At 37.5% G+C, this 14945-nt stretch overlaps 1 protein-coding gene across 1 annotated transcript in view; it reads left to right on the forward strand.

Annotated features, from left to right (window-relative positions):
• HSD17B3 (hydroxysteroid 17-beta dehydrogenase 3) overlaps nt 1-14677 on the forward strand; it is a 27368-nt gene extending 12691 nt beyond the window's left edge. Inside the window, exons 3-11 of the mRNA XM_025197638.1 lie at nt 583-658; nt 3475-3582; nt 4234-4301; nt 5397-5432; nt 8676-8710; nt 9506-9587; nt 13321-13386; nt 13697-13846; nt 14276-14677. Of these exons, the coding sequence (XP_025053423.1) occupies nt 583-658; nt 3475-3582; nt 4234-4301; nt 5397-5432; nt 8676-8710; nt 9506-9587; nt 13321-13386; nt 13697-13846; nt 14276-14386 (732 nt within the window). The 3' untranslated portion in view covers nt 14387-14677. The remainder of the gene's footprint in view (nt 1-582; nt 659-3474; nt 3583-4233; nt 4302-5396; nt 5433-8675; nt 8711-9505; nt 9588-13320; nt 13387-13696; nt 13847-14275) is intronic.
• Nucleotides 14678-14945: the final 268 nt, after the last annotated feature.

Genomic DNA, 14945 nt, shown 5'->3' on the forward strand with positions numbered 1-14945 from the left:
AAAAATCATGCAGTTGACCATGCTAGGTGTGCATGGGATTTTTAGGACAGAGAAAAAGATTTCTCAGATCCCACTCATGGAACTGCTGGAGATTGGGAGCTCCCCATTTCCAGGGACACTTAAAGCCCTGCTTTTCATTTAAAGCCCTGAGCTGCCACTGATGCAGTTTTGGGATTCTGCCTGATCCCCGGACTAGGCAGGGAGAGGCTGTGTCATGGACTTTTAGGCTGCCCTCTGCCCATTACTGATGATCACACGCTATACATTTACTTTAAAGCTAGGTACAAACCAGCCATTAAATGTTGAACATCACCATGGCTTGTTTGCCATTTGATCCTATCATAAATTCTTCGAATGTGTGGAATGTTACAATTTATCATGCAATTAACATATTCATCGCATGATAAATATAACATCTGCCAGAGGCCTATGAAATGGAGAGAATCACTTCAGGTTTTTACCACCAAAATGAGCTTAGGCTCACAAAAGGTCATACTATCGATCTCTGATTTACTTAGTCTAAGATGGGCAAATTACACTGCTTTCTATCATTTTAATAGTTATTAAATTCCTCTTTTGTAGCTGGCAAGACGTGGGCTAAATATTGCTATGATAAGTAGAACACTTGAAAAACTGCAGAAAGTGGCTACTGAAATTGGTAAGTCTTTTATATCTGAAGATAACCATGCACCTGTTATGTTACCTTGAGCAAGTCACTTAACTGCTTACACAACACCTCCATACCTTCTTTGTCTGTCTTGTTGATTTAGATTATCACCTCTAGCTCCATTCTATTTCTGTCATTTACCTAAATCCAGGGGTCTATAGGGCCAAATTCAATTTTTGTACCAAGACCTTATACATATTTAAAAATTATTTTAAAATAGACTAACTGGTGGGATGTAATCATTCCTGAAATAACTTCATTGACCTCAGTGTTTGGGTTGGATGCCTTCAACCCCGTAGATATGCCAGACAGAAACTCCCAAAATTGGAATCCCACATGGGCAGACATCTGCAGAAGTGTTGGAATGCAGAATAAAATTTCCACATATTCACACAGGAAGTCTTCTTTAAATACAAGATAACATCTGATATAAAAAAACCAAACAAGACAGCTGATAGAGGACAGCCAACTATGGCTGTTATGCTACTAACCAACACATTTTGTATACTGTATGGAAAGCACTGATCAAACCATAAAATGAGAGCTAGCTAGCTGCACACTGATGATAATACCACCATTTGAATTATATATATATGTAAACACATTTGTCAAATAGCTTTTTAAGAGATTTGCTGCTAATGATAATATTCAGCCCTTCAAAGTTCTCTCTAGTCATAAATCTTTTCTTTACATCTTCTTTTGTTTTAAAATAACTTGTGTAGTGTCCAGCTTTCAAACCAATTCTACTCCCTGCAAACTTTCCACCCACTTCTGTAACAAACATGATTTTTATCTTTGTGTATGAGCTAATTTTTCTCTCTGCTTTCAAATTCTCTTATTACTGTTTCAAGTGTGTTATTTGTAACTACAAAGATCTGTTCCTTTGACACTCAAGCTTACTACTTTGATGTCTCATTCAATTCTCCAGGCAGGGAAGAGAGAGATTCTATGAGATTGTGTCTCCCAGCAAAACTTCCGACATAAGCTTTGACCTCTTATTATCTTATCTTTGGGAGTTGATGCCAAATGTTGATGCCCTCTTCTCTTTGGAAACCAGGGTTCCCAAGTTTTTTAGTCATGAAGGAACTAGATGAGTCCTTCTGAATGACACATACAAAATACCTCAGATTGAAAAAATAGGGTATAGGTTTTCCTAATTAAACTTTAATTCCATCAATTTTCTCCTCCCTTTAAAATCAAAGGGGCCGAGTGGAAGTATCTACATGAGATGCTAAATGCACAGTAGACCAAAAACCATGCTAGTTCACAGTAGAATTAGTCTGCTGCACATTAGGGTCACAAAAGTGTGCACCAATGCTACTGTGCAGTAGCGCTGACTACAGCGTATTAAGTTAGTACCTGTTATTACAGGTACTAAACTTAATGAGCCGTAATTATGGCATATTAATGAATGTAGATGTGCCCACTGACTCATATGTTTTGAAACCCAAAGCTTTTTTGCTTCTGGCACACTTAGAACTTAAAAATAAATGGAATAACCTTGGGTCTTCTTAGGGTTTCATAAATCTGTGCGCAGATAGGGAGAGATGTGTTCAACATGTGAAAGGATTTTGGCTCTGTGCTTTATAGAATAAACATCATTTCTAAAGAGTAGTCCCTAGAGAATTGTTTTAACAGTGAGGTAGTTTTATTATTTTTTAATATATTATTTCACTCTTAAAATGACTGATGCCATCTGGAATATTTATTTAGTGGCTTTCAACATTTCTAAAGATGGTTTATTAAGCGCTGAGGTCATGGAAGATGTGCAGCTAGATGAAGTGGAATTAGAAGTCTGTAATTTCTAGGGCAATTAGGGTGTACAAAGTGCTGGTGAAGCTAGTTTACCCAGATAAAAAAACACAAGGTGAGATACAATATCAGGTTCTGGTGAGATGCAGTCAGTTTCCATTTCCTTATTACTTAAGCAGTGATATTTTTGCAACTGTGTATATTTGGATCAACAATTGTAAGCAGGGAGGAGAAGACTTTCAACTGATCCTGATTCACTTTGCAAATCTTTCAACAAATATGATCTGAGGTTCAAGATGATTGTAAGATGTGAAAACAAATTAGTACTATGTATTTATCATGTGGGCCCCTGCTCAAAGAATCATCATTTGAGTATTATAACTTTCATTTTTTAAATAAGTCTCACCTTTTCTACATCTTAGCCTTGAAAACATAGAGATATAAACCAGTTCCTAAGACAGAAATATGCAGCTGAGCTCAACTTTTGCGACAGAAATGATGTTGTGTGGATTATAGATCCCTCAATTTCCCTTCCCTCCTCGAATTTCTTCAGTAATTCTTCAAAAAGTCCTTGACAGGCCCATTCTATAAAGAGATGACTATGATGAACAAAAGCATGTTATATTTGAGGAGGGAAATATTATTTCATAACCAGCCCCTCAAAATGGGTAAGTACTGCTGCTTGTTAGAATTTTTTTTATAATAAATTGCAGCTATTTTATAAACACTAAAATAATTTGGGAAAAAGGGGATTAGACATATTTTGGGGTAGTATTAGTTTGGGAGCCAAGTTTTGTTTGGATATTTAGGCACAGCATTCATTGATTTCAGAGAAGAAATTGACTCTGTGTTTTCAAGGTCATTTTCCCAAACACTAGCAGATTACAGCAAGTGTCTTTTGTTTATATTTTGAACACTCTTCAAAAAGAAAGAGATTTGAGTTGCATGCAATATCAAGGGCAGTAGTTAGCTTGAACATGAAGTTCGTGGCTCGTTGCTCTCAGTTAGAATTCTCTCTTTGCATAAATATGCTTTTTTGTTGTTGTTAACTACAGAGCAGGCCACAGGTAGAAAGGTGAAGGTCATACAAGCTGACTTTACAAAAGATTATGTGTATGAGGCTATTGAAGAAAGTCTTCAAGGCTTGGAAATTGGAATTTTGGGTAAGTTAATTAGGTCTATTCATTGAAGAGTATTTTGAAAAATGCATTATTCTTATTTATATAACATGTTAGGTGGTTGGAATTTATTATGCAGCTACAATTTGTTGTAACTTATTTTTTAACCTGGTGTAAATTTCACAAAGAAATAACACATTTTTTAACAGGGGAACTTTGTTAATTTAACATGAGCAACAGTTTAACACAGAGTTTTGAGATATTATAAACAGGTTTACCAAGGAGACCTGCTATCCATATTCTGTGATGACTGTTTAGCATCAGTTAATTCATTTTTGCTAATGATTGTGTTAGAGCTGTGTGGAATTCTTGTATTCAACCTGAAAACTCATTGAAATGAGCCTTTGGTTCAGGCTTGCTGATGGAAGATGAATAGGAACAATAAAAAATAATCTTTTTTTTTTTTTTTTTAAGCATCCTTTAAAAAAAATTTTAAAACCCCTGTAATGGCCTGTTTTACTGCACTGAAGTCAAGCTTGATAGCTTCAATGAGAACAAGATCAGACGCTAAAACGGCATTTCTTCTCACATAGCATTTAAAAGCTTCTAAAACTTCAAGAGAAACCGTTTGTTTAACTGGCTAAATTATGCACTTCATCCTGATATGGTTCTTATTATTATGTTTCCTTTGATTAGTTAACAATGTTGGAATGCTTCATAATCCTGTTCCATGCCGATTCCTTAATGGACCAGACATAGCTGAGGTAGGATTACTTTGTGGTATTCTTCTTGCAATGTAACAATTAGGCCCTGTAGTTCCATTTACTAAAGGAGAGACCCTGCTCCAATCATTGTAGTCAATGGAAGTAAGTCATTCAGTGTAGTGGGAGAAGAGCTGGGCCCTAATGGACTTTTCAAAGGGGCTGGTGAGAGAAGAACAATGTTTAGAATTAAGCAATATTGACTAAAGGGCTTAATGATTGACTGGGAGAGTGGCCGACTCAGGGCACAGTAGTGAAGAATCAGTAGCATCTAGGACTGTTAGTTATGAAATGTTTTCACACCACCAGGCATATTGATGCCCAGCCTGGTCATGGCTTTTAAAGTGTTTCTACAGTATAAATGTGGAATAATAGTAGTAGTAGTAGTAGTAGTAGTAATGATGTCTAAATGAATGTCTCTGCTTTGAAGTTGCTGTTGCTTGTATAAATGGAAAACTTTCTGTTGGCTTTGTTGGTGAATATCACTAGTTTTTAAAGAAGGATAGTTTTAGAGAATAAATACCTGGTACAGTTTATGCAGTCAAACCTCTTGAATTTCTCTTCACCTTGCCACTTTGATGCTATTATATTAAGCCCACATAAGCAATGTTAAAACTAGTTTCTACCTAGACCATTTTTTCCTCACCCCAACTTAAATATGCACCTAGTTGGCTTTAAAGTAAGTCATAACCTGGATCATTGAGGGCCACATTTTTAAAAAAGGTTCCACCTGGTACTCAAACATTACACTTTACTTTCTATGTCTATCTACTTAATTTGATTGCATAGATACAGTTTGCTTGCCCAGCATCCTGGTGTTGGCATCTGCAAAGACTTGGAAAACTTATGTCTGCACAATCATAACCATGATTTTTGAAGGCCACGATTAAATTAAATGAGCAAAAAAGCTTGTATGCATTTGTGCTCCTAAATATGTATGTGCAGCTCCTATGAAAGTATGATATATTTATATTTAATATATAGTATAGTGCAAAAGTCACTTTTAGAAGTCTTTTCAAAATGAATCATTTTATATTATCAACACCAGCTTGGGAACTCCTCAAAATGCATCTTTGCATTTTTCTTTGTTTCCAATAGAACCTCATCAACTGCAACATTATCTCCGTTACCAAGGTATGTGATGCATGCATTTTTAACATGCAAGGCAAAGAATATATTTCTGAAAAAGACATTAACCCATTCCTACCTACCTTCATTTTGATTTGTTTACCCCTATTTGCTGATCCTTAGCAGGAAGGGCAGTATTACTTCAGGGATGTAATCAACATACCAAATTTTACTACCTGTGATCTATTTTGATAAGAGCTATTTGAAATCTTTTTAATCATTTTTTTTTATGTCCAGTTGAAAACTTCTCAATTCCAACAAACTCTTTTATGAGAGAGTTTCTTAGATCTAGGATGTACAAGAAAGGGAGGGAGAGATAGGAAACCAAATGCTTTGTCATAATTCTTGAATCAGTTGTTACAAAACACAACTGTCATTCTCTGCCAGCTCTAATTCTGATTATCTACTTAAAGTCAGCCAATATTTCACCACCTCTCTAAATCGGATTAAGATTTCATTTTGCTCTGCTTCTCGGAGCAGCATATTAAACTGAACTACAGCCTAATGCTTCACAGTTCACCTCAACCTTAACTAATATAATTTTGAACATATTGTGAGAGGTGTTTATCAACGTCCTCTCTCTTTAATTGTTAAAAGTCTCTTCACCTTATCTAAGTACCTACCTCCCAAATTTAGACTGTTGCTTGATGACACCACATACTTTCTCCAACACTTTAGACCAAACCTCTTGTTCTTCTCTGAGAATTGTTTTTATTATTTACTAAGGAATATTTTTGTTGGAGGATATCTAGAGTCTAAAATGCAGCAAAAGCACATACCCAAAAACAATTCTACTTGAAGAGGGGGAGGGGGAGGGGGGAGGAAGGGAAAGCTGGGTTCAAGCATGTTGGAATAGGATTAGCCAAAATAAGCAGTGTCAGCTTAGATAAATATTACATATTTTAAAGAAGAATAAATCCTCAAGCAATTGTTTAATCAAAATAAAATAAACATTTTTTTAAAAAGGATTTTTTTGTTGAAAGCTCGGTTATTGTAAGTCAGTTGAACAGAACGGGCAAGCTTGCATATTCATCTGCACAATAAATACATACACTCAATACAAAGAACAAGTATGTAAATCTGAGTATGGTTTACGCAGTCTCCTTTTATTTCTTTCTACAAAAATCCTCATCCAGTAGCTACTCCCTACCCCTCCATCTTGCTCCACCCTCCCATCTTTCAAAGCCCTGATGATTTTTCCACCTGATTACTACAGCCTTCTTCCTGGCATCACACATATCCACTTCCCCCCACAATAGTCTAAACCAGGAGTGGCAAACTCATCTCATCCCACAGGCCAGATGTATTGGGCCCAGGGACGTCCCCCATGTTAGTTCCAGCACACATGGTACCCACTCTGGCTGGTTTGGGAGGTAAGAGACTCAGCATCCTGGATGCCTGGCTACCGCTACAGGAACAAGTCACAGTGCCAGGCTTTTTCCTCTGGTGCTGCTGGGGCTCTCAACTGCAACTTAAACCCAGGTGCTTGGCTGTTGCTGTAGGGACAAACTGCAGTGCTGCTGGGGCTCCAGTGCCACGGGTCTTGCCCAGGCCTCTGGAAGGCTCCCCCACATCAAGGCTGTGGACCAGATCTGGCCCATGGGCTGTATGTTTGACACCCCTGGTCTAAACAAAAAGCTGATAAAAAATTGTGCTCCTTGCCCACTTCTCTGTGTCCAACCCCTTTTCAAATGTTTCTTTTGGCTTGTCTTCTATCTTGATCAGATATAAGCTCCTGGCCTTTTGTCCTTCCAAATTCTAATCATCCTAGCATGAAATTCTGGTCCCATTGAAGTTAATTGGCTTTTTGCCATTGACTCGAATAGGGGCAGAATTTCTCATGTAGCATCTCCTTTCATCTTTATTCTTGATTTTCTGTTACCATCTTTGCTTCAGTGAGGCTTCAAGATAAATTTATTGAAATCTTACAGCTACTCTCACTTCTAGACCTTTATCTGTTTGGTCCATGGTGCTTGGTAACTCCTCCCTTACCAGTCTGACTTGACATACCTTCATCCTCTGTTTTTTAAAGACCATTCTGAACGTAAAGATTATGGTTAGGGTCCTGGGACTTATGAGGATATGCTGAGGGGACTGGGCTTATTTAGTTTGGAGAAGAGAAGACTAAGGGGGGATTTAATAACAACCTGAAGGGTGGTTCCAAAGAAGATGGGCTAGACTGTTCTCAGTGGTGGCAGATGACAGAACAAGGACCAATGGTCTCAATTAGCACCCATGGAAGTTTAGGTTAGATATTATGAAAAACATTCTCAGTAGGAGGGTAGTTAAGTACTGGACCAGGTTACCCAGAGATGTCGTGGAATCTCCATCCTTGGAGGTTTTTAAGACCAGACTAGACAAAGCCTTGATTGGAATTATATGATTGGTGATAGTCCTGCTTTGAGCAGGGGGTTGGACTAGATGACCTCCTGAGGTCCCATCCAACCCTAATTTTCTATGATTTCTATGAATATCAGCCAGCACATGCCCAACTCCTTCACTCTACTGAAAGTATAGCATGGAACATATGGTCATGTTTAACTTCACCATTTATGTGCTCTGCTTCTCATTGTTTCCTTTCCTGTTCTTTGTCTATTCTCTATTAAGGCTCTTCATCTACAAAGACTTACCTAGTTGAGTTACAAGGGATTCAGGCATATGCCCAATGTCAAGTATGTGATCAAGTGCATTGATAAAACAGGGTCACATGATCAGGGTACGTGATTGAACAATTAAGATCCAAAATCACTGTCAAGCTTTTTTTAGGTTTGAAAAAGTTGATAACTTCTTCCCTTTTCTTGTTATGTATCTGCAATTTCTGATTCTTGTTGAAAAATGCTGACATAGCATGAATTTAGACACTCCTTAGATTTCTGACTCAGTATTGCAGACCCAAGTTATTCAGATTAGTTAAATTTAAGAATTTTTAATTGCTTATCAGACTGACTCCTGAAACCTATTGATAACGGTTCGATTTATTGGCGTGCTCTAATTTGTGCTTGTAACATTTCTAATGACTTCCAGAAATTTCAAGGTGCCAGTTTTTTAGCTTCTTAATTCTTATCCATATGACTAAGGACCCATGCTTTCAAGAATTACTTATTGATATATTTATATAATGTATTTTGTCTGCAAAAATTATAAAAAAACGAAAAAGAAAAAAGAGAAAGAAACTTGGGAAGAAGGACAGGAATTTGGGGAGAGAAAGAGGAGAATGTGTTTAACTCTTAACTCATTTATTTCTTTTAGATGACAAGGATAATTTTGAAGCAAATGGAGCCAAGGTAAACTCTGTTTTTTCCCCTTAAAATTTCTGTTGGTTTCAGTTCTTGCAAGAACTTGCCATCTCCAATTAGTTCAACAATAACTGTTCTACTTCCTGGCATGATGCTACTTGATGTCATTAGTTTTTGTTACTGCTTCTGTCATGGGCACAAATTAAACGAATTATTTTTAAAAAGGAAAGATGAATTATTTTTTCTTAAATACATATTCACTTGAAACCATTAAGACATAGGATTGAAAGACTGTTACTCACATATGTAAGGTCTCAAGATTTGGAGAAAACATAGGCAATACAATATTCTAGGGCACAGTAAACATTTTTGTTTTTGGCACCAGTAAAGTTAAATTTCTAACTTTAAGTAGTTATTTCTGATGAAAAGCTGTTTTTTACTGCTGTGAGATGCCTTTTACTGTGTTGACTGACAGTTGAAGCACAAATGCAGTAAGCAGGAAGCATGTGTTGGTAATCAGAAAAGAGTGATGATCAAATATGAGACTAAAATATTTTCTATGAAGTTTTTAAATATCAAATAACTGTTTAGGCTTAGTGAGATGTACGCTAGCATGTTCCAGCTGTACTAATTAAATTGCACTTACGAAGTTATTTCTGCCATTTTATATTTTATCATCTTAAGTGAGCTCTAAAGACATATTCTGTGAGAATGTGACCCGTTTTGTTTCTATAAAGGAGTTTTGACGTCTAGAAGGAAAATTTCATTTTATGCAGTAGCCAGGTACTGCTGTGATATAGTAAAAGGTAAATTAAATGTAACTAAATATAACTTGAATTTCAGACAAAAAGGACTTATTCTGAACCTTTCTTCTGGTTTGGGCACCTTTCCTTGTCCATTGTATACTTTATATTCAGCTTCTAAAGTAAGTTTTTCTTATTGCTTCATAAATAAGTGTTGATACAATAGTCATCCAAAACACAATATGTGCTATTATAAGACCAGGTCTTCTATTTGGGTATTTCAGGGTATGGACAAACCTGCTTTAGAAGGGGAGGGGGGAGCTGCTGCTCAGGATTCTGTAGCAATGCAAGTTAGCTAGTTCACCCTATCTTTGACCCTGAATGAAGAGGGCTTAAAGTTGGAACAGCTTTACTATACTTGTATTGTTACAGAATCATATAGAGATCACAGCTGCATTGCAACAGCCTGTACAGCCATCCTTTGGTGTTGATAACATTGCTATATCTGTTTGCAACCTCAGTTAGTTTCCTTGAAGTCACTAAACAAAGTTTTACCCTCACTGGGTGCATCTATGGTGCTCTTTACTGCAGATTTCACTACTACGGATTTCACATTTTAGCTCCACTGTAAAGTGTCAGTCTACACATGTGCTGGTATTAGGATGCAGTATATTAATTAACTCCACCATAACACAGTACTGTCAAGGACAGCACTACCCTATGGCGAAGTAATTATGTGAGCTGAAACACGTGTAGGTGGTGACAGGGGCTGGCTGGTGCACAAGGGTGCTAAAGTGCAGCGGTTGCCTGCTACCTAGGTGCACACTTTAGCATCCTCATGCCCCAGCCAGCCCCAGTGCCACCTGTTGCCACCACCCAGAGCCGGGGGCTGACCCCCAGAGTCCTCTGCCAGCCCAGGGCTATTCCACCCAGGCTCAAAGTGCTTCTGTTCTAGGTGCACATGTAGACTCTGTGTCTGGGAACAGTTGACTCCAGCACAAACTGCACCAGAGTTTATTGTTCAGTCTTAATTTCACATGTAGATGCACCCACTGAGATTCAGGAACCTGTGGCGCACCATAAATTCACAGTAGCTGAGGAACAGGCTCATAAAGTTGGACTATTTCACTTACATATTTAAATAACACAACTACAATATTCACAGAATTCCCCTGAACTAAATAAAAGAACAGACGTAGGGATGAGCTAACTGGTTTATAACCAGAAGCTATACAGAATCTATTTGCTGATCTGAGCATGAAGCTTTTGTGTATTGAAGAGATGGCTGATGCTTTGCCTGAGTTCAACCCATCTGCTGTTCCACTTTGAGATATTAAGGTGAGTTAAAAATTCCTCAAATCTTTAAGTGAAACCAGCAAACTAAAGTTTTGGTTATTTCCACTCAAAACCGCAAAATGTTCAGCAAAGCTTAGGTTTGCTTGAAATTCCATCTGAGTGCACTCAAAACCCAGACAATCCTTAAACAAACATAGTCCTCAGCTGTGTAACAAAAACGAAAGCCTCTGGTTTCTCTTTTATTTACCTAAGTTTCTCATAGCTCTAGTAAAAAATTGAATCAGGTTCAAACCAAATATTTTTTGATGTTTGAAAAAGCTTGGTTGTATAAAAGTTATCAGTTATCTACTGAGTCTCTCTGTCTCTGATACTTGCAGGTCCCCCATCACTAAAGTATCTGTGTCTAACAGTCTTTAATTTGAGATGGAGAAGTGCTATTATTCTTGTTTTTACCAATGGAGAAATGAGGCAGTGAGACTTGCCTAAAGTCACATTGAGAACCCTATAGTAGAGCAGGGACTGAAACCCTGTTCTCTGGATTCCTTTAATTATTAGATCATTCTTCCTCTTTATGGGCATATCTACATGTGCAATTAATGTGCTCAAGTAAACTCTGAAGCTTACTGCTTTGGAGTACTTTGCTCCTGGGTGCACCTTTTGAACATGGGCCCAGAAGCAAAAAAAAACTCTGGCGAATATTGCTCCAGAGTTTATTGTGCATAGCACATTGAGCCTAATTAGAGCAACCCTGGCTACAGCAGCCCAGGGCTGCTCCAACCAGGCTCAGTGTGCTGTGGAGGATCTGGCTGGGGCATGAGGGTGCTTCATTGCAGGGCTAGCCAACAGACAGCCCCTGCACTGAAGCAGCCTCATGCCCCAGCCAGCCAGGCAGTGTCTACATCTGGAAAAAACTCCAGAGTTGTTTTGCCTGCTCCAGAGTTTATTAGTTTAGTGCATCCTAATAAGAGCAAACATGTAGATGCTGAGACGTTTACTGCAGAGTTAATTAGGCAGCTCCACAGTAACATCTCATGTAGATGCATCTTATTTGTATAGTTATTTCCATGTGCAAAGTAAAATGTTATCATTGGCGTAACTAAGTGGAGAATACTGGTTCAATAGTATTTTATTCTCACTTTTTATTCCAGCTGTGTAGGAATGACATGCTATACAAAGTGCAAGGCAAAAGGGACTCAGCCCCCTTTCCCCCCTGCCCCCATCTTTCTGATTAGGGATGATATCAAACTGGGTTGAAATGCTTGAACCTTATGTACCTTTAACTCTAGATGCCACATTCAGATCCATACATGTAACTTGGGTCTATGAAATATGAGAAAAGACTCAAATTTAAGGTCCTGGCAAATAGCTCTTTTGTCTTCTGTTTCATTCTTTTTCTTAGAGAGCTTGTGTAGCAGCTTCATCTAAGAATCAAATGCAAAATACAGCTTTTATTCTCTGTGGCCTGACAGAGCACATTCAGCCAACCAACTATTCTATTGCTTTGTTTTGTTTCTCATAGGGGATAGGCACTGCATGAGCTTTGCTTCCATTTTTTTGGATTGAATTGACATAGTGGACTAAAAAGAACTGTGCAAATGATTAATTGTCTAATACTATAAAATTAATCCCATATTAAGGAAAGGAGTTTTCTTCTCGTTGTCCTTTATATCTTTAGATTCTGGTGTAAAAATACTGATGTATAAAACAATAAGACCTTTCTGAGAACTGGCTAGAAATTACCATAAGGTTTATCTTCAGTATTGTTATTATGCAGCTACTTCCTGATGAAACATGCAGTGTGGCTAAGTCTTGCAATTTTTCTTAAAATTCACATAATTGTATGAAATCATGTGATTATGTAAGAATTTCAGCCGTCACTTTAAAAATAGTATATTTCTAATCTTTATGTTGTGGACAAATGTTTGAGAGCATGAATCCTAAAGTTTCAAACACCAGAAGACAACAAAACACTGTCAAATTATGAGGTTTTTTTTAAATCTCAATATTTATAAACCAGTAAGTATATGGAGCCCGACTTGTGGCTTTTAATTGTTTTGATGATGCAGAAGGCTCTTGAACAATGGCAATGCAAATATGTGCATAGTCCAGACCAGCTTCAGGGTTCATTCGCTATAGTCAATTAAAAGAAACTCCAATGAAGTAAGTGAAATTACTGTTCTGTAAATTATGCAGGATGGCATCAGCAAAAGAAGAATACATTATGTTTTGGTTTGGAATATAGGAGCTAGGCTCCAGCATTTTTCCCACTGTCATATGAATCACATTTTCATGGTACAGGGTAAATATTTGGGGCCTGTCTTCAGTAGTATTTGCTTCATTTCTGGTTTGTGCTGGAATATAGGTACAGATTTTTATAATGTAAACAAGTCCTTTGGAGTCAGCATCGGGTCTGTAGTTCTTTCTGTAGTTCAATAGCGTGTGAACTAATCAACTTGTCTTCTAGTCTTGCACATCAGTTGTGCCTAAGTCTTTGGATGATACTTAGTTTATTTGATAAGGGGTCTGTGTACATGTATGTGGGCATGGGGTTGAGGGTCTGCATGTTTACAGGAAATGTCAGCGTCTTATGATTATATGTATTTCATTTTATCATTCTAGGCTTATATATGCACATTTTCCAAAGCACTTCAAGCAGAGTATAAGAAAAAGGGAATTATCATACAGGTGATACAGTATCTATCTTATCATAATTACCTTTGCTTTCATGAATCCTTGAAATCCAGCACAGTATGGCCAATCACATAAGGTGCTTGGTGTCCTGTGTGAAATTCTGGATGCTTCAATGCCCATGTCAGAATTTCCTTTTCCTCTCCTATCTAAGCTTCCTTTTCCTGTTCTACCTCAAAAATGGCTGCCATTTCACTTCAGGTGGCTACAGTTTGTTCAGTACTATGGAATTCTAAAGAATGAAAGGTATTATGTAAACATTTGGTGTTGATACACCCCCGAAAGTTGTGATGATTTTCTATTTTAGGTGGTGACTCCATATGGTGTGTCTACTCCGATGACCAAGTACCAAAAACCAAATGTAATAATGAAGACTGCGGAGGAATATGTTAAAGAATCACTGGAGTATGTCACCTTTGGAGATGAGATATTTGGTTGTTTATCCCATGAAATCTTGGTAATTGATTTTAATAATCATGAGGGCCTCTCCAGAGGCTTGTTGAACTCAACAGAAGTCTTCCCATTGATTTCAATGTACTTTGGATCAGGCTCCAAATGAGAAATTTTGTCTAAGCCTAGTGCCAACTATGGGTTATTTATGTGTATATGTGGCACCAGTTAACCATCATGTAATGTAGAGAACATAGCTATCTATATACAGTAGCTATTAACAATGATGAGAATTGGATACAAGTATTGAGAGGAGAGTAGACTCCACCATTTGAAAACAGGAAAAAGATTAAAAGTATTGACTGTAAAAGTATTAAAATAGAAATCCTTTCATTACTAGTTGTTATTACCTACATTAACACTCAATTGATATAGAGGCCTATAATATTTGTTGTCTCTGTATTGTTTTTCTTTGTTTTGTTTAACTGCTCTGAAGGCCTGCGTCCTGCAGCTCATTCCCTTATGGATATTCCACAGCAAGAGATTTCAAGAGGTAGTCCTGCACGCATTTACAAGTTATCTGAAGAACAGCTGGAGGAGCTACTAACAAAGTTATCCTTTTGGAATATGTGCAATGGAGAATCCTAGCTTTGCATAATTTATGTTTCTGGGCCAAATTAGTCTCTGATTTAAGTCCACCAAAGTAATATTGGCCCAATGTGCTGACTGAAGAATTTATAAGGGCCTGATTCAAAATCCACTAAAGTCAGTGGGAGTCTTTCTAGTAGCTTCAGTGGACATTTGATCAGGCTATAAGAGCTTATGTTGCTGCTGCTCTCTGCTGAGCTTGCATACAGTGGATATATGAAGCTGTTTGATGTTTACTAATAAAATGATAATTTTCTGTGTTTCCAAGATGAATTTGGACTTTATTTCCAAGCTTTCAGGAAAACCCAGGTGATTTATAGATTGGAGGCTTTGGATTCTTGCAGAAGTTTTTTCAAAAGGTGACAGGACCTGTAGGAAGAGTCTTTGGAGGATGAGGAGGATATATGCATATAATGCCTTTGGAAGTTTGCAGGAGCATAAATATAATAGTGGCAAGGAATCTTTGGATCTTTAACTGCCTGTTGCGTAACCTCTACCTGTAAAATTGGTAGAAACAA

The sequence above is a fragment of the Alligator sinensis genome, unplaced genomic scaffold (assembly GCF_000455745.1).
Source record: "Alligator sinensis unplaced genomic scaffold, ASM45574v1 scaffold240_1, whole genome shotgun sequence".
In the NCBI taxonomy this organism is placed as follows: domain Eukaryota; kingdom Metazoa; phylum Chordata; order Crocodylia; family Alligatoridae; genus Alligator; species Alligator sinensis.